This window comes from Hoplias malabaricus, chromosome 3, assembly GCF_029633855.1.
Source record: "Hoplias malabaricus isolate fHopMal1 chromosome 3, fHopMal1.hap1, whole genome shotgun sequence".
Classification (NCBI taxonomy): Eukaryota; Metazoa; Chordata; class Actinopteri; order Characiformes; family Erythrinidae; genus Hoplias; species Hoplias malabaricus.
In genome coordinates this window covers 54,127,357-54,146,825 of record NC_089802.1, presented here as the reverse complement: position 1 = coordinate 54,146,825, position 19,469 = coordinate 54,127,357, and the positions used below count along the sequence as shown (strand labels likewise).

The 19,469-nt window shown below is 36.9% G+C and overlaps 2 protein-coding genes across 2 annotated transcripts in view; both read left to right on the top strand.

Moving 5' to 3' along the window:
- Positions 1-889: 889 nt before the first annotated feature.
- sft2d2a (SFT2 domain containing 2a) lies at positions 890-4,547 on the top strand. The gene is made up of 9 exons (XM_066666242.1): positions 890-928; positions 1,937-2,175; positions 2,398-2,487; positions 2,778-2,863; positions 3,052-3,133; positions 3,432-3,467; positions 3,553-3,611; positions 3,704-3,733; positions 4,066-4,547. The coding sequence occupies exons 2-9, from the start codon at positions 2,110-2,112 to the stop codon at positions 4,115-4,117; spliced, it is 501 nt and encodes a 166-aa protein (XP_066522339.1). The 5' UTR covers positions 890-928; positions 1,937-2,109; the 3' UTR covers positions 4,118-4,547.
- Positions 4,548-4,759: 212 nt separating this feature from the next.
- chd1l (chromodomain helicase DNA binding protein 1-like) overlaps positions 4,760-19,469 on the top strand; it is a 21,850-nt gene continuing 7,140 nt past the window's right edge. Inside the window, exons 1-14 of the mRNA XM_066664374.1 lie at positions 4,760-4,934; positions 6,490-6,602; positions 7,828-7,934; positions 8,099-8,213; positions 8,359-8,390; positions 8,617-8,698; positions 8,815-8,977; positions 9,167-9,322; positions 10,080-10,172; positions 10,601-10,697; positions 13,250-13,323; positions 13,856-13,966; positions 16,114-16,228; positions 17,365-17,518. Of these exons, the coding sequence (XP_066520471.1) occupies positions 4,841-4,934; positions 6,490-6,602; positions 7,828-7,934; positions 8,099-8,213; positions 8,359-8,390; positions 8,617-8,698; positions 8,815-8,977; positions 9,167-9,322; positions 10,080-10,172; positions 10,601-10,697; positions 13,250-13,323; positions 13,856-13,966; positions 16,114-16,228; positions 17,365-17,518 (1,506 nt within the window). The 5' untranslated portion in view covers positions 4,760-4,840. The remainder of the gene's footprint in view (positions 4,935-6,489; positions 6,603-7,827; positions 7,935-8,098; positions 8,214-8,358; positions 8,391-8,616; positions 8,699-8,814; positions 8,978-9,166; positions 9,323-10,079; positions 10,173-10,600; positions 10,698-13,249; positions 13,324-13,855; positions 13,967-16,113; positions 16,229-17,364; positions 17,519-19,469) is intronic.

The following is a 19,469-nucleotide window of genomic DNA, read 5'->3' as shown; positions in this document are numbered from 1 at the left end:
CCTACACCATAAAATGTGTCGGTTTATTTATACGTAAATTCTACCCTCCGTTCCTTTTCAAGAAAATGATCTGTGACTCTGTCGTACCAACAAGGCATCTTTTCCAGGCACTTGACTAGTGTCCTCTCAATGGCCAGCAGAGCCTTGGCCCATGTGAAGTGTGTCCGCCACCGAGCCGAGGCCAGCCCACTGCCCCATAGATCCCCAGAGACGCTGAGCGTCCGATGGGCGGGACAAAGCCCAGCATTTATACAATGACTCGTAGCTTCGCTACTGAACTCTGTGGACGCTCAGCATCTACACTGTTTAAATCACTGTGAAACTGCGCGAATGATTGAGAGGAAAGCCGCGTCTTTACCAGTGATAAGAAGCTGATTCTAAACAAAAGTTAATCGCGTTGTAGTGCATATTTATTCAATGACATGTACACACAATAGTATATATTTGATCACTTATTTTTTTACATTTTAGGGGAAGCTGAGCTTCCCTTGCAGTCTTAGAGCAATCGCCACTGATATATATTCATTTATATATATATATATATATATATACCAAATGAACTGGTAATATTATGAGCCCCATAAGGTACAATACTTATTCAGTCATGTTCTTAATACGGAACATGTCAGAACTCACAGTAAACGATACAGAAAAAGTTAGGACTTGAGGCTGGATTTATCAGATGTTCCGGTAAACACCACATTATCAGTGTCTAAACTGGCAAATCGTGTGAGTAAATGCTTAAATGTATCATCAAATATGTTCTGAAGCCGATAGGAGTAAAGTATGAATTAAAATGAAAATAGCAAGTTTAATTTGCTTTAAAACTGACAATTTTATTAAATTGACGGAAAAACCCGAGCTCGCTACGGAAATTATTGAACGCAACCGTGACGTCACTGGTGGACAACAGCTGAACAACGCCGCGGTAAAACACCGTTTTGACTGACTGTTATGACAGTATCTAACTAGCTAAATAACAAACATTATTCATGACAATAGCCTAGCAATAAGCTAAACTCAAATGTAGAGGTACTGTTATTCTTGTAAATGTGATCGAAGTCGAACTCGAATTCCTCCGACTTCACTATAAACCTCCGTAATGCAGCTACGTAGTCGAGTATAATCTGAGCCACCGAGTTTAACAAGTAAAGCTAACGTTAACTAACACCAACTAAAACAGGCGAAGTGAGTGTCCTTACCCTGTTTACCTCCATGTTACAGAGGCTCTTGAACACCTTTCGTTGGTGTCCTTACATGTCCATAGTGTTGGAAAAGCGCCAGTGAAATGAGCTACAGATAACGGAGTGAGCGGAGGGTCCTTTCCAAAGTGCCCGTTTAAAGTTGACAAATTTAGTCCATTTTCTGGATATTTTGGGATCTTTGGGCCATTTGTGCACAGATGTCCCACTGTACATTGAATGATTGCAGCCAAAAACAACACACCTTTTCGTCATTTTGCATTAAATTAAGTGCGACTTCTGGAGTTGTTGTCGACCGTCTACGTCACAGGCAATAAGATTTTAAACCTTATTCCTTGAATTAGTAAGAAATAACATGTTTTCTGACTACCAATAAACACAAGTTAGGAACTCAAATTCCACTGTATTTATTTGTGTGACACTTTCATATAGCTGGTGCTTAGTCTTTAAACATGTTTGCTGACACATTGTTTTTATAATAATTTTTTGTATCCAATACACTAGAGTCGTTTGAGTATCTATAAATATTGAACATTTTTTATCCTTTTTTCCAAATACATTTTGATATCTACTAATTTTATATATGATGATAATTTTACTTTCACTTAAACATGGTTTCTAATGACCTTGTTTTGTGGAGATATTGGGTCTCATTATATACATCACAATAATTATGTACATACATATATAATTATTGGAGTAATTTACATCTAACCACTTGTAAAACTCGCCAGTGACCACTATGTGGCGCTATGTGTGGGAAAATGCACTAGTATTTTCAGGTGAACTTTATGTGAGAGGATCAACCTGACGCTGGACCTGTGAAAAGACGTCTCTTCACAAGAAACTTTTGGAAATATATAAACCAAGAAGTTGCTTCAGCATTTAATTTCTAGTGTAAAAGCCCATGGATAAACTAAGGGCTTTCCTCGCGGGTCGAGAAGGAAACAATGACAACCGGAATATACTTCAGGTAATGTGATGTGATTTTTCCCTGTTCTTTGCCGTTCTTGTGTTTGGCATAATTTTCATACTGTAGTCATTGTTATCATCTGTTTGTGTGGGCAAATGGAGTATGGTACACAGTAATATATAAATGTGGGTTTTATACTTAATCATTGTATGTGTTATATATAATTATGAGTTTAATGAGCTTTTAAATCTCTCTCTCTCTCTCTCTCTCTCTCTCTCTCAGGCAGCGAATGAAGCGTCCACTCTTGGCTGGGGAACCCGGGTCAAAGGCTTCATCGCATGTATGGTCTTGGGACTGGGCTGCAGCATTCTGGTTAGTAAAATCCCAAATATTCACTCTAAAGATGTCTACGAGAAATCTTGTCTAGCTCGCTGGTGGAGAGCAGAGGGAGTGGAGGCTGAACTAAGCTGAGTCTCTGGTGTCTCAGGTCCGACCAGATTTGAGGAATGTAACAGCAGAATTCCAGTCTTTATGAATGTTATACCTTCAAACACGTGTTCAGAAAAATAAATATCTGACTTATAGAGATTTACGTGTGCATTTTTATCTATTCTTTGTCTGCATGTAAATAATTGACCCACTCTATGTCTTCTGTACGTTAGGGAGTCTGTGGCCTGTTCATCCCCAAGATTGGCATAATTCTCTTCATTGTGTTTTACACATTTGGAAACATTTGCTCTTTAGCCAGGTGAATCATTTTCAAACATATTTTACCATTTATGTTTATGCATTACTATGATTATTGATCAGATTTGGATTTTAATCATCACGTTTCTCTAGAATGTCTTGTTTAAATTTACTTACTCTTGAAATTCTAAAAACTGGAGGATTTCCCGGGATGTCAAACTTACTGATGGAATATGACCTTGCCCCCAGCACCATGTTTCTGATGGGTCCAGTGAAACAGCTCAAGAGGATGTGTGATAAAACCAGAGCTTTTGCCACTGTTGTAATGATAGTAAGTAGAACCTCATCATTACCATCATCACTCCCAACTGTATTAACATTTAAAAAGAGTCTTAAAGGCAACATGCAATGTACATTTGTAAATATTGTGCTACTCATTTTTAGCAAAATGTAAATGTAAATTTAAATATCTAATGTAATGTATGAAATTAAAGTTATATAAACATGTATATAATCAGTTTAGCAATGACATCTATATTGTAATAAATTAAGTGATTGTTTTTGGACTAAGTGTGTTATGGCTCTAATAAATTGATGGCCCAGCATGTGTTTTTTTCCCCCTTTTAAAGACATGCCTTGTGCTTACACTGTGCGCAGCTTTTTGGGTAAGTAAATAAATAACATTTTCTATAATTTATATTTACCTATTTTAATGTCACTTTTTAATAAACTTAACTGCCCTTTTTACAGTGGAAGATATTTGCACTATCTTTGGTGTTTGTTATTATGCAAGCAATTGCATTTCTCTGGTAAGTCCTTTTTAAAACTGACTCAAGTATTGCTGCCTTTGCCTGAATATATATGGCCTTCCTTTGCAACTCAATAATCTTCTTGCTTACAGGTACGGACTCTCATACATCCCATTTGCAAGGTTGGTTAAAAGATTTTTTACTTCATATTTGACTGGCCTAGATTAGATGTTTTTGCTTACTGCCTGATTGACTGAGTGATGAACTTGGTTGAAATGCACAAGTGCAAAGACTGGCTCTTGGCATAAAGCTGCCGATACGAGACGTAACCTAATGCTATGCAGCCAAAGATGCCAAAAACTTGATTTATTTATCTTTTATTGACAGGCATATAAGGTAACATAAGAGTGTAAAAACCTTAATACATATTTAAAGGGCAAATGTCTTGCTATTGTGTAAATGGAAAGATGCCTAAAATACATTCTAATTAATTTCCTTTTTTTTTTATCACCAGAGATGCTATACTGAAGTTCTTCTCAATGATGTGCACCATGTGCATGAAATGAATGGCCTTCAGTCTACCATTCCTCATGTTTTCAATTGATGTTCAGTAGACTTACTGAAATGACAGTTGCCTATATATGGTCTCCTTGCACATAAACTAGGCCCAGTGTGGTCAAGACCAGCCAAAAGGAATAAAGCAGTTTACTTACTGTACTTGAAGGTATTTTTGAAATGAGAAGTTGTTTTTAAAAATGTTTGTGTGATATTTTGTTTTCTGCTACTTATTTGTTATAAGTTATGTTAGTCTTATGTCTTGATCTGTGAAGAGCAATATAAACAAGCCATTGTTACCTACAGTTTCTTTTACTGTTTCTCCAGCAAAAGTCTGTTGTTCAGGCCCATGGATGGCTTTAGAAAGTAAAAAAATGCTTGAACGGATCCAAAGGAAGCTGTATTTGTATTCAATGCCTTAATGTGACTGTGATATTTAAATAAATTTAATAAATGAATGTACAAGTTTTTTCCCCTCTGAACGTACAAGTTGTATGCTGATTTTTCTTGCTTAATTACGTCACAGCTGTACTTGGCGATATTTTTTTAGATTGTCCAATAGAGCGTGAGACAGCAGAAGGATGGGGGACGGTGATTGGTCAGTTTTGCTTTGGCCACACCTACTCCAGGAAGTGGCGCGCTGTAGTGGGCAGTAAACTTTGTATTGTTAATTTTTTTGGACAATATATTATTAAATTAAATAATATTAAATTAACAAAATTCATGAAAGAAACATGTCGAGGTTCCATCGAGCAGTGAAAAATAACCTTCCGGTCAGAGACAAGTCGGAATTTTCAGAGAGAGACTTGAAAACATGGGGGCTGCAAGGTCTGTATGTTTGAGTTATCGGAGTCCGAGTGCTGCAAGTTGGGCTTTCTGAACATCAGCAACTTGCAAATAGTTAACTTCTGTTCTGATTTTCGGTTCCACCTTAAATGGCGCAGCAATTACATTCCATTCTGGTGTTCGACTCTTGATTGCTTTGTCATTTAAGGTGGAATGGTAAATTGGAATCAAATTTTAGCGTAACTAGGCACTTCAGTGTAATAACGTGCTCTACAGCTCTTCCCTTAGTTTTGTAGGTCAAAATCATCTTGTATTACCGAAAGCTGAATATAGACTTACTTAAAGTAAATAACTATTTTATTTCGAAAACAAACAAACAAATCTAACACAAGTTGTCTTAAAAATATCTTAGAGGTAGCTCTAATCCTGTACATGTACCGGTCCGGTCTGTTAGTATGTTACATTACGAATAAAGTCCAATCACCCCTACACCCCTGGACTTCAGGTCAGAAGTCCCACCACCTCAGTAGACTGAACTAGTTTTTAAGGTATATGACGTTTCAAACCATGGCTGTCTGAATTCGCCCGTTTGTCTTTGTTACACTGCAGTTTCAAAAATGCTCATCCATGGCACTGACTGCTAATTTTGCACAATACTGCTTTTAACCTGGAGAGACTCATTGGACGGGTCTTTAATCTTCCTGAGTGTTCTCTAGCTTATCTTTAGACAAGCAATACAATAGCCAGTTTACTCCTGTTAAATAATGATCCGAATCTCTTCAACTTCTCCTGTTTTTTTTTTTTTGGCTCTGCATACCTATATAGTTTTAATATAGAGCAACATGGTGGCACAACATGTAGGGTTGCTGTCACACAGCTCCAGGATCTTGGAGTTGTGGGTTCATGCCCCGCTCCAGGTTACTGTGAGGAGTTTGGTGTTTTCTGTGGGTGTCCGTGTGTGTTTCCTTCAGGTGCTTCGGTTTTCCTCCCACAGTCCAAAATCCCATGTTGGTAGGTGGATTGGCTGCTCAAAAGTGTACCTAGGTGTGTGTGAGTGAGTGTCAGTGTGTGTCGCCCTGCGAAGGCCTGACACTGATATATAAAATCTAATTTTCATGAATTTCATTGAGTCAGAGCATAATGAAAATTCTGTGGTTATATTTAATGTTGTGACAGAACATAGGCCTAAATAATTATCCTTCATTTTATATTGCATTGCAGGTGAACTAGTTGCAACTAGTCTGTAATTACATTATAGTCTGTCAAATGTGTTAAGTGAATGCAGTGGGATCTGTTTTGCTGTTTAGATAAAAATATATATTGTCAGTTAAATATATATTGTCAGTTAAATATATATTGTCAGCTCTTTTGAATAATTTTACTTTGTAGAGAAATTGAACATTTGCCGAGTTTAGCTGATTTGTATGTATTTATATATTGCTGTATATGTTAGTAATTTATATTATGTAAAATTTTTGCAGGCATGTCATATAGATTTGAAACAGATTTCCATGTTATATGGGGCTTAAAAAGCATGAATAATTAAAAATAAATATACCAACAAAGTTTGAGATTTACTTTAGACTTTTCCTACCAGGAATTCATCTGCGGCAGTACCAGCTGCATGGAGTCCGATGGCTCTCTGAATGTTTGAAGAATCTGGAAGGATGCATTCTTGGTGATGAAATGGGCTTGGGCAAGACCTGCCAGGTTAGAAGTATTCAAACTCTCAAGATCTGGTAGACTTTTAAACTGGTCACCATCAGATAAACAATACTTAAAATGGACATATACAATGTTCTCCACCTGTTTATACTGTTCCCTTTGGTCTTACTGAAGCATCCAATATACCACAGGGATCAGACAACACAGCAGTTTTCTTACACTGTCTAAACATTCCCAGTTCAGAATGACTGGTTTCAGCAAGACTAAGTGTAAATCAAACCTAAAGAGGTTTTAGTCACTTCTGCCTTGCTCTTTTTTCCTCTCCATTCTCATTTTTGCCATATTTAATTAGTTTTTTTTTGCTCTATATAACCTTCTCAGTGCTCTCTCTCACATTAAATCTGGATCAGAGCTGTGATTAGAGAGACTCAGACAGGTCCAGTGCTGTGACTGAAGGCAATGAGGCAAGGCTGTCTATGAAAGTTCAAACGACTAATTTTTCCCCATTTACTCAAACGGTTGATTTGGTTGTTTTATTTCACAGTTTGTGGGTTGGTAGGAGCTCCTGATCCACAAATTAATATGCTAATATACTCAAAAAAATTTTTTTTATATGTCGCCTTTAATACCTTCATCTGTGTGATATCTCTATAGGAAATTCTGTGCATTCTTTCACTGCGAGAAGACAGCTCTCATCAGTAGATCTGAAAGTTTATGAAGCTTACTGCTCAGATAAATAGCTTTTTGAAACTCATAATCTCTGGTGCCTGAAACTTTTGCACAGTACTATATTTTGATTATATGTATCTGTATTTTAAAAATGTATATGTATCAGTATGAAAAATATTTGCATCAATCTACAATTCCCAAAAAAGAGCATATTTACTTTTAAACATTTGTATATAGGATAGATTGTAACAGACTAAAACAAAAGACACAGAATTAAATGTATCAATTGGAGGCGGCATATTGCATGTCATCGCTGACCATTGAAAAATATGTATCTTCAAAAATAGTAACTGTACAGGAGAAGGAAAAACCTTCCTTACTTTTAATGGATAGCAAATGTAAAAAGTTTTTTTTTCTAAGTAGGAGCATTACTTTGAGCAAGATTAGATCACTTCTACGGGTCCAATCTTTAACAAAATACATTTTTACAAAATACAAAGGACAGATGCCTTGTTCACATCATGTAATAAATTAAAAATGATCAAAAATGGAGATACATGTATTTCATTGGACAGCAACAATATATTGTCTTCTGCTGTAGACCATTTCTCTGCTGGTGTATGCACGAGGATATCTTGGTATGAAGGGTCCCTTCTTGGTGCTCTGTCCACTGTCAGTTATGGAGAACTGGAGACAGGAGCTGGAGCGGTAAGAAAAAGAGCTGGTAAACATCTTTATTTTAACTGATACTGACTCAGAATATGTTGCAATATTTATGGAAGTGTACAGTCTCATTAACTGTAACTGAATTCAACAGAGCTGTCACTAGATGTCAGTAGTGTCTGAGAATGTTTGTGCATGCTCTACTTCAGCTTCTGCCCCAGTCTGTCTGTGGTGTGCTACACTGGAGATAAAGAACGCAGGGCGGAACTACAGAGAGAAAAGATGGATGACAATCAGTTCCACATCTTGTTAACTACCTATGAGGTACAGACAGAAGTCAGAAGGGGAAGGACTACTGAAAGGAGTTTTTAATTTTATTTTACACCTTATTTTACATTTGTTATATATATATATATATATATATATATAATATATTTGTATGACTTATGTTTTCCCCTTCATTTTATAGATGTGCCTAAAAGATGCAAGGTGCTTGAGAAGGTGATTTAAATTTTTTGTTTAAGTGAATAAAACATAGGCTACAATGACTCCCTACATATTGCAGTACCTAAGCTATGGGGATTAATAAACAGGGAATCCTGCAGCCTATTGTTGAATTTTAAATGCCAAGAATTCTGCAGTATTTCTACTTGGGAAGTAGGAAGTCATTTGAACTTCAGCCATAGTTATGTTGTATTTCTGTATTCCTGTCCCTCTACCTCTGCAGGTGGAAATGGAATATTTTAGTGGTGGATGAAGCTCACAGGCTCAAGAACCAGAAATCACTGCTTCATCAAACTCTTTCAGAGGTTTCTTATGGTTTTAAACATATAAAAACTACAACTGTTGACTAATGGCTGTAATACACCTTGTAATTTCTTCTCTCCCCTTATTCCCCCTTTCCCTCCCTTTAATTCTGTCTCAGTTCTCTGTAGGCTTCAGAGTTTTATTAACAGGAACTCCTATCCAGAACAATTTACAGGAACTCTACTCCCTCCTCAGCTTCATTCAGCCCAGCCTGTTCCCAAGTGAAGCTACAGAGGAATTTATTTGTACATATGCAGATGTACAGACTGAACACTCTGTAGGTATGACAGTATGTTTCAAAATCTAATGAAATTCTTCAAAAGTTTTAATTCTTTGTTAGTTTAGACAATACAGTCTGATTTTTGAAATGCATTCTAAAACAAAACTATACACGTTCTGCAATATCAGTATAAAAAAATTTGGTGTTTGTAGACTTTTTTGTGTTTATGTGTACATCTGTGTGTTTGCAGCTGAAGAGCTCCATGAAGTTCTGCAGCCATTTCTGCTGCGTAGGGTTAAATCCGAGGTGGCAGCAGATCTGCCCAAGAAGACAGAACTGGTTGTGTATCATGGAATGTCTGCATTGCAGAAGAAATACTACAAAGCTGTTCTGATGAAAGATCTGGGTACGATTTAATAAGATAAAAATGCTCAAAGCACAATATAAAACAGAAACATGAAAGCTTGAATGTATTGATAAAATAAAATAATTGAATTATCACATGTTCATAGTACCCACTCTTCTACTACACAGGAGGAAATTGATTGAATTTGCAATATTATATTGCCATTTACCTAGAACATCATTTGCAACAATTTATTTATCCTCACACAACAACGTCTTCATTTGTTAAGATCTTTATGAAATGGAAAAACAAAAACATACTGTTTAATTGATTTAAAGCACTGATTATTGCCACTTTTGAGGTATTTTGTTAAAAGTATGATAATTATAAATTATCTCTTTTTTGTTTCTTGAGGTGATTTCCATTAAAAACAGAGGGAAAGAAATGGGAAATTTAATCTGTCTGATAGTCAGATGAATATTATCACAAAATTAATTTAAAATTTAAAAACATTAATTTCCTCCCCATTTATAGATAATATAAAGAAAAAAGCTTTAATATGTTTTAGGGCAGTTTCTTTTTTTTGGAAATTCCATGGTGCCAATAACTGCCTAATCACATATTGTGACTAACCATAAAAAACTATGACCTCATAACTACCAACATATACTGTTATGCCATCTCTATTTACCACACATCAATGTCAAAGGTATGTTTCCTTTTAAATAAAAACTATCATTTTGGACTAACTAAGTTTTTAATGTCAGAAGCTCTTTTCTTTTTTACATAGATCTTTTTGAATGGCTTTGTTTTGCAGATGCTTTTGGGAGTGATCAGAGCAATAAGACCAGGCTTCTCAATATTTTGGTGCAGCTGAGGAAGTGTGTCAACCACCCTTATCTGTTTGATGGTAAAAAGGACAAGTGTTTTCTATGCTTAGTTTTGATGCTATTTATTTCACTCTCAAAAATGTCAGTGTCTGCTTCTCTACCTGCAGTGTCTCCATTCAAAAAAACCTAACATAAAACTAATTGATCAAAAAAATAAATAAAAAATTGAGTGTTTGGCACAACACTGACTGTATGATGTGGTCAGCTTTCTGTCAATCAAATACGACTCTTCCAGAAATAGTTGTGAGTGGTCCCACTGGTTTCAGTGTCACAGTAAAGGTCCTGGTCACATCGAGGTCAGAACAGTGTAGAAATCAAGGCTAGTTTCCAACTAATGAGGTGCCTTGGGCAAGCTATAACTGCTGTACCTCAGCACCTTTCAATTTAAGCAGTGTTATTCTCTCTCTCTCTCTCTCTCTCTCGCTCTCGCTCTCACTTTTTCTTTAAGGGGTGGAGCCAGAACCATTTGAGATGGGGGAGCACTTGGTGGAGGCCAGTGGAAAGCTTTCTCTACTGGACACTATGCTTGCATATCTGCTAGAGGGGTATGTCTGACTCTATGGTTATTTTGAGTCACTTGCATCATCATAGAGAGTATGCAAGTGTATTATTAACAAAGGAGCTGTTTGTAGGAGCCACAGCTCTCCTAATTGATTTTGATGAGGGGGCAGCATGTTTTGCTTTGGACTGTAACAGCAATAAGTCCAGTAGCCTGAGTTTAATGCCTTTGCATTGACACTATGCAAACACAGGTAATGGATGTCACTTGTGGTGCATATGTGTTTGTTTTCCCTTTCTTTACCCATCTGTTCAGTTGTGAACATGATTATAGTAGATTATTTTGTTTGCAATTGAGTGCAAAAATTGAAGCAGGGCCTTCAAGGCACTATATAGTTTTCTGTGGAACAACTGTTGATATCTGAACTCAGCAGCAAAACAAATATGCCAAATATGTATCTAAGCCAAGGGTACAGGTATCAAAGCAATACTGACCTATTTTTTTTAAACCCACCTTTTGAGCAGAAGTAGAAAAACATTCACATCCCTCTTCATGCTGTTCAACATATGGAGGTCTTTCCACCATTCAAACGCAGCACCAGTGTTTACATGTGTCTTTTGCCTGTGTGAAGAGCATTTTGTCCAGCTTTTGTTTTTCAGATTTTGTCCTTTTTTGGCTATTTCTCAGCCATCTCTCCTCGACAGTGCATGAGGGTCAAGAGATTGCATGTGCCAGATACAGTCTCACAAATAAGTGTGTTGGACTTGAATTTTATATAGAGTCGTTAAACATCGGAGCGCTTTTGCTTTTTTCTAGCCAGGTTTGTGTTTCACTCTCCTTGAAAAGCTATTTTCAAATTTATGGCCACTTTATTAGAATTAAACTAATGCTATTTTCTTATGTGGCAGAACACCTGAACTCACAAGATAATTACTGTTGTACTGACAGAAAACCAGGACTGCTGTTTTAACAAAATTGAATGCAGCACAGTATGCTCATGTGTACATAATGAGAAGGGGAAAAAGAGATGTTCTGCTTTTCATGTATTAATAAAATCTATAGCATTATTTTCTTTATTAACATAGTGGAAATGTGAATTAGTGCTAAACAGAGGAAGAAACATAGATTTAAACCTATTTGTACAAGCCCCATGTCCAGAGAAATGCAGAAAACACATGAATTTGTGATATATTGATTCTTTTGAACCTTTATTTAAATGACAGATATACAAAGAAAATATTTCCAATATTTTCACTGACCAACTTGTGTTTTGTAAATATAAACTCTACACTGCAAAAAAGTGGTGACAGTGACAAAATGAGAATGAAAAGTTCATAGGTAATTAATTCATGTCACACTTTTCTGAAGCATTACACTAGAAACAGGTGAATATAAAAACATAAAAGGAGCATTACCAAAGGCTCAGTCTTTGAAAGCAAAAGTAGGCCAATGCTTATTCTTTATGGCAAAATTTGTAAGAGAACTGTCAAACAGTTTAAACAACATTTTTCAATGCAAGATTAGAAAGAATGTTTGCCTTTCAACATGTACGGTTCCTAAGAACACCATGAAATGATTCAGGGAGTCAGGGGAAATCACTGAGTAAAAACCAAGGGCAGAAACTGTAGCTGAATGTGCATGACCATCGAGTCCTCAGGCGGTACTGTTTGAGAAACCAGGCCCAGTTTCCCAAAACATCATAGTGTTAAGATAGTCTTAACAGGGAGAGAAAGTGTTCAATGTGATGCTCACTCTATCACTTAAGAATCTTCTATGAAGCTTTTGTGAAGCCAGCCCCAATGTGTTACTGCAACTGCAAGCGAAAGCTGTATTATGCAAAGAGAAAGCCATACATTAATTTTGAGCATGTTGGCCTCTTAGTGCTGGGATCTTGGGTTCAGTTCCCAGAAGTTTCCATGTTCTCCCCATGTAGGCGTGAGTTACCTCTGGGGTCTCGGGTTTCCTCCCACAGTCCAAAAAACATTGGCTACTCTAACACACATCCCTGGTGGGAGTGTTGAATGGAATGGCGTTCTGTGCATTGTTGATTGTAAAGCATCCTTGGATGTCTAGAAAGCTGCTATATAAGTGTCACTATATTAATAAATGTATGTATATAAAAATTAACGTGGGGTCATACATGGGGTTGCATCAATGCCTACCACATGGGTGATCTGCATATATGTGAAGATATCATTTATTCAGGTTCTTATGTTGGTATTTTGGTGAGACATGTGCTGCTGTCAACACAATGCTTTTCTAAGGAATTCCATGTCCAGTTCAGTAGGAGAGTGCCAGGCCTCATTCTGAGTTACAGCAGCATGGCTTTGTAGAACATGGAGTGCATTTGCTTGGCTGACCTGCCTTCAGTACTGTTTCCTATTGAAAATATATGGTGGCGCATGATCAAGAGGACAATCAGATAAGTGCAACGACAGACTATTGAGCAGCTGAAGTCCTGTGTACCGCAAGAATGGCAAAACATTCCTCATCCAAATTTGCAACAGTTATAATCTTCAATTCCCAATGTGTTTAAAGTTCCAAGTGTTTTTTTTTTTTTTTTAAATAAATTGGGTTTCTATATTTTTTTTAATTCAGGGGCCACCGTGTTCTGCTGTTCTCACAAATGACCAGAATGTTGGACATTCTTCAAGACTACCTGGAATATAGAGGTGACATATATTGTAGTATAGTGTACATCAGTAAAACTGAACTCAGAAATTGCTAGACTATAAGATGCTGGCTGTGGCAAAAAAAGAGAGGTTAGAGTAAATAGTCCATGATCAAATGTCATCTAATGCTAGGAAGTATTTAAAATTACCATGTAATTTGCTCAGCCTTGGGAGGTAAATACAAAAAATATTTTTATTAGAATTCATTAAGTTAAGCACTTGGTAAATTAATCGACAGGTCATTTTTCTCTTTTCCTGCAATCAGTGTTAAATTGTAGGGACACACACAATTTTTTCCCTTTTGAAAACGTTTTATGTCAATGTATATGTCCAGTGTAAGTATGGATCATTTGTGTGACAATTCTCTACATTTTGGCAACCTTGCATGCCTTAGGCCTTATCTTGTTCTGTGATCTAGAGAGAAATAGCAGTGGTTCAAGTATCACATCCTGTGTTTGCTCGTGTGTTCAAATCATTGTGCTACCTGCTCTTTAACTCAAACCTTAATGTCTTTGTTCACTTTGTCCTGTAGGTTACAGTTATGAGCGTTTGGATGGCTCGGTGAGAGGAGAGGAACGCAATTTGGCCATCAAGAACTTCAGCACCAAAGATGTTTTCATCTTCCTCCTTAGCACCAGAGCTGGCGAGTGCATTGTTTCTACCAGAGGCTAGCATAAAAATGGTGGTTTCCAAGCAGGATGCATTTTTATATTTTAACCTTTTGTGAACCATTTGTGGATAGGTGTGTGTGTGTGCAGGGGTGTAGCTGTGGGTTGTGGACCAAGGTCTTTCTGACTGTTCTCCATAAACACACATTCTCACGAGTCAGATTCAGAGTTGGAGCATGAGGGGACATGTTTAGGGTTTCCAATTTTTGCCGTGTTCTGTTTTGTACAGATACCGGACACATTTTGTTCTGTATTTTTGCGGTTAGGCTGTTAAGGCGAATGGTTTGTTTAAGACGGATAGAAGCTCTGCAGCTTTCCCTCAACCCAAATTCTCCACAGCTCCTAAACAGAGAATGAGCTTCTGATTGGGTAACTTTTATTTAGCCAGTCAGCATCCAGAGTTAGCTGTCCATCATTTAGTGCAGTAGCCTATGGAGTCACAGTCCCTCCTACACGGGGTTGTTTTGCGGTGGCAGAGAGCAACATGTCAATGCTGGAACACTGGAAAATTACAGTTCTGCTTTTAGATAGAACTAAAAGCACTGTGTCATTCCTTCTCCCTTAACACATCTGTGATGACAATCAAACTGACTGATTTTAGAATCAAAGTAAATCTTTATTAATGAAAATCACATTAGATCATTTCATATAGGTTTAACCATAATGTTAACTAACTATTCTTAGGTTTGCATTTGTTTATTATTCCAATATAGAAGGAATAAGTGTGCTCACCCACTTGTGCCTAGGCCCAGCCAAAGGTCAGTCTTTGGCTACTCCACTATGTGTGGGACTGATTGCATTAGAGTGTAGTGCCACTGCAACCTTGTCCAGGGTTTGTTCCTGCTTTGTGTCTAAGGATTGATTGGTGATTGATTATATTGAGTATATTTAGTGTAAACTAGCTTTTACAAACACAGCCCTGATTAAAAAAAAATAAAAAATTAATTAATATTTTAATTTTATTCAATTTTATTTCCATTTTTACCTTGCAATATATTGGGATAGATTGAAACAAATAACACATGATTTTATTTATATACATATATAATATTTCAGATTGATTTCACTGAATACATAATGAAAAACATACTTATTTACGGACAATTGCTCATAAATAAATATGGAATACTTATATCTTACCCAGAATGCCATAATCATTCATTGTCAAATAAACTAAATGCAGGGCCTGAGCTTATATTTTCATCTAAAATTTGAGTTAATTATTAAGACTGTTTTGACTGTTCATTTGCATAGGCCAATTATCTCAGTGTGTGAAATGTCACAATTATGTAAACAATATTAAATCAGATTAGATCAGATCAGACGCACCGACCCAAGTTTAATAGTATCAGTGAAATTGTGGAAGCCATGGGTGACATAGCATCATCTAAGATACTCTGACATTTTATTTTCATGATTATGGTGGAAATGTCACATTAGTGATTGACACAGGTTCTTTTTACTGAAATGTGCTGTCCTCATTTCTAATCACACCAAATATCTCAGCAAGCTTTTCACTTGCATCTTATCCCTACCTGTGACAGGGGCTTACGGCTGAGTGATAACATTTTTGTCAGTGTCATATGTCCCTTGGTTGATGTTGCACAAACTGAAAGTTTGGGGGGAATATGCTGGCCTTTTTATTAATTGAGAGCAATGGGAATTTCCAGAATTTTACTGATTTGTACGTAAATATCAAAAGGCTGTTTTGACTGAGAAAGTCAATTATTAATCACTCATTAAGTAAAAAGTCTGATTTTGAAACTTGATGCTGTCATATATGGATTACTTCTGCCACTGCTGAAGGGACTGCTTACAAAGCACTTGCTAATTGAGTGTGTGGCAAATAAATTAATTGAGAAGTAGGGGTTTTTTATTACCTAATATGAACTCTCAGCTACCCATGCTTTTAACTGAAATAGATTTCACCAAGAAAATTGTTTTGAGTTATAAATTGTTTGTACTGATGTGGCACATTTTAATGACTGACTGACTGACTGTCTCTCTACATGAGGCCTTGTACAGATGTGCTAATATGTTTGTTTTTCTGCAGTAGAGCCTGTAGTACCACTGTAAACCCACTTTATTTGTTTAATGAATACTGTTTGTGTGTGCTGTTTAGGTGGGGTTGGTATGAACCTGACAGCAGCTGATACTGTAATCTTCGTAGACAGTGATTTCAATCCTCAGAATGACCTGCAAGCTGCAGCACGAGCTCACCGCATTGGACAGACAAGGTATAGCTGGTGTAAAAATGAAATATGACACCAAGTGAATTTTGAACTTTATGTTTGAAATGTTATATTTATATGTGTTTTTAAGTCTGTACTTGATAAAATGCCATATGTCTTTTACTAATATTGCCATATCTGATACAATTGAGCCTATTTACCAGCATACAAATAAGTTACAAACTCATTAATATCTCAGACGTCTCGGTATGTACAGTACCAGTGAGAAGTTTGGACACATCATCTCATTAGTCATTGATGGAATATGGCTATTCAGTGTATAGAACTGTGTACCAGCCCCTACCTCTGCACAACCCATGTTATGGTCTCAAACACATTAAGAAGGCAAGCAGTTCTACAAATTAAATCTTGACAAGGCTACAGTTATTCACTGAAAACCATTCCAGGTGACAACCTCATGAAGCTGATTGAGAGAATAGCAAGAGTGTGCAAAGCTATCATCAAAGCAAAAGGAGGCTACTTTGAAGAGTCTAAATTATAAAACGTATTGTGATTTGTTTAATACTTTTTCATTTACTACATAATCCCATATGTGTTTCTTTATAGCTTTAATATCTTCCATATTAATTGACAATGTAGAAAATAATAAAAAAAAAAAAACAAAGAAAAAGCATTGAATGAGATGTGTCCAACTTTTGACTGGTACTGTACATTCACAACATGTGGAAAATGGCCCAAAACAAAGGAAACCCTCCCTGAGTGGGCGTGTCAAACATTTGACTGGTATTGTAGAGCCTACCAGGAATCAATGGAATCAATCATTCAATCACATACTCACACCTATGGACATTTTTTTTAGACACCAATCCACCTACTTAAGTGTATTTTTGGACTGTGAGAGGAAACTGGAGCACATGGAGGAAACCATGGAGGGAGAATACATCAAAAACAAATAAATATTTTAAGGTTTAAGGTCTGTGATTTTTGCATGTTAAAAAAGAAAGAAAACAAAACTCACATTTTCTGCCATTTACAAGAATTAAAATAACAGCATAAACTTGTCTTGGCAATTTGAATTTGACACCTGGAAAATAATGAGGGCATTGTAACAAATAAAGCATTTTATTATGTTTCCTTCATGTCATACATTAACATTCATTTACCTGCTCAAACATCTGTAGGGCTGTGAAAGTGATTCGACTCCTGGGTAGGGATACGGTGGAGGAGATGATTTACTCACGTGCCATTTCGAAACTACGCCTCACCAGCACAGTGATCGAGGAAGGCCGCTTCTCTTTGCTGGACCAGCCTCAGGCCACTGATTCTGTCTTACAGGTGCTTCTCTTTTTAACTGCTCTTTAAACTTTTTAGACTTTTCACATTTTGTTCTTCAGTTTTTGTCACTTCAGTCTTTGACACTTGCATCTTTTTTCCATTTGTGAGTTAAGTGTTCAGTCCTGGTCAGTCCTTTGCTTGTTTACACCTACTGGCTGTCAAATACAGTAAAAGACTTTAGCTTTTTTAGGTTGGTCGTTTTCTAGCTCTTCATTAGTGATCAATTCCTGAACACAGGACTACTGTTAGGTAAATATATACTGATGGGCCATAACATTCATATGACCTCGTTGTTTCTACACTCAATTGTCATCTCCACTTACACTATAGGTGAAATTTATAATTTTACATTTACAGCCTGTATGCCATCTGTTGATATGGTAGTGGTGTGTTAGTGTACTGGTACAGGTACTGGTCATAAAATTAGAATATCATGAAAAAGTTGATTTCAGTAATTCCATTCAGAAAGTGAAACTTATATATTATACTCATTCATTACACACAGACTGATATATTTCAAGTGTTTATTTCTTTTAATTTGATGATTATAATTGACAACTAATGAAAAACCCAAATTCAGTATCTCAGAAAATTAGAATATTGTGAAAAGGTTCAATATTGAAGACACCTGGTGCCACACTCTAATCAGCTAATTAACTCAGAACACCTGCAAAGGCCTTTAAATGGTCTCAGTCTAGTTCTGTAGCCTACACAATCATGGGGAAGACTGCTGACTTGACAGTTGTCCAAAACATGACCATTGACACATTACACAAGAAGGGCAAGACACAAAAAGTCATTGCTAAAGAGGCTGGCCGTTCACAGAGCTCTGTGTCCAAGCACATTAATAGAGAGGCAAAGAGAAGGAAAATATGTGGTTAAAAAAAGTATACACGCAATAGGGATTACCGCACCCTGGTGAGGATTATGAAACAAAATCCATTAAAAATCTGGGGGAGAGTCACAAAGACTGGACTGCAGCTGGAGTCAGTGCTTCAAGAACCACGACGCACAGACATATGCAAGGCATGGGTTTCAGCTGTCGCATTCCTTGTGTCAAGCCACTCTTGAACAAGAGACAGCGCTAGAAGTGCCTCGTCTGGGCTAAAGACAAAAAGGACTGGAGTGCTGCTGAGTGGTACAAACGTATGTTCACTGATGAAAGTAAATTTAGCGTTTCCTTTGGAAATCCAAGGTCCCAGAGTCTGGAGGAAGAGAGGAGAGGCACAGAATCCACATTGATTGAGGTCCAATGTAAAGTTTCCACAGTCAGTGATGGTTTGGGGTGCCATGTCATCTGCTGGTGTTGGTTCACTGTGTTTTCTGAGGTCCAAGGTCAACGCAGCCATCTATCAGGAAGTTTTAGTGCACTTCATGCTTCTTGCTGCTGACTAACTTTATGGAGATGCAGATTTCATTTTCCAACAGGACTTGGCACCTGCACACAGTGCCAAAGCTACCAGTACCTGGTTTAAGGACCATGGTATCCTTGTTCTTAAATGGCCAGCAAACTCACCTGACCTTAACCCCATAGAAAATCTATGGGGTATTGTGAAGAGGAAAAAGCAATAGGCCAGACCCAACAATGCAGAAGAGCTGAAGGCCACTATCAGAGCGACCTGGATTCTCATAACACCTGAGCAGTGCCACAGACTGATCGACTCCATGCCACACTGCATTGCTGCAGTAATTCAGGCAAAAGGCAACATGTTCATACTTTTCAGTTGGCCAGCATTTCTAAAAATAATTTTTTGCATTGGCCTTAAGTGATATTCTAATTTTCTGAGATACTGAATTTGAGGTTTTCATTAGTTGTCAGTCATAATCATCAAATTAGAAGAAATAAACACTTGAAATATATCAGTCTGTGTGTAATGAATGAGTATAATATACTAGTTTCACTTTCTGAATGGAATTACTGAGATAAATAAACCTTTCCATGATATTCTAG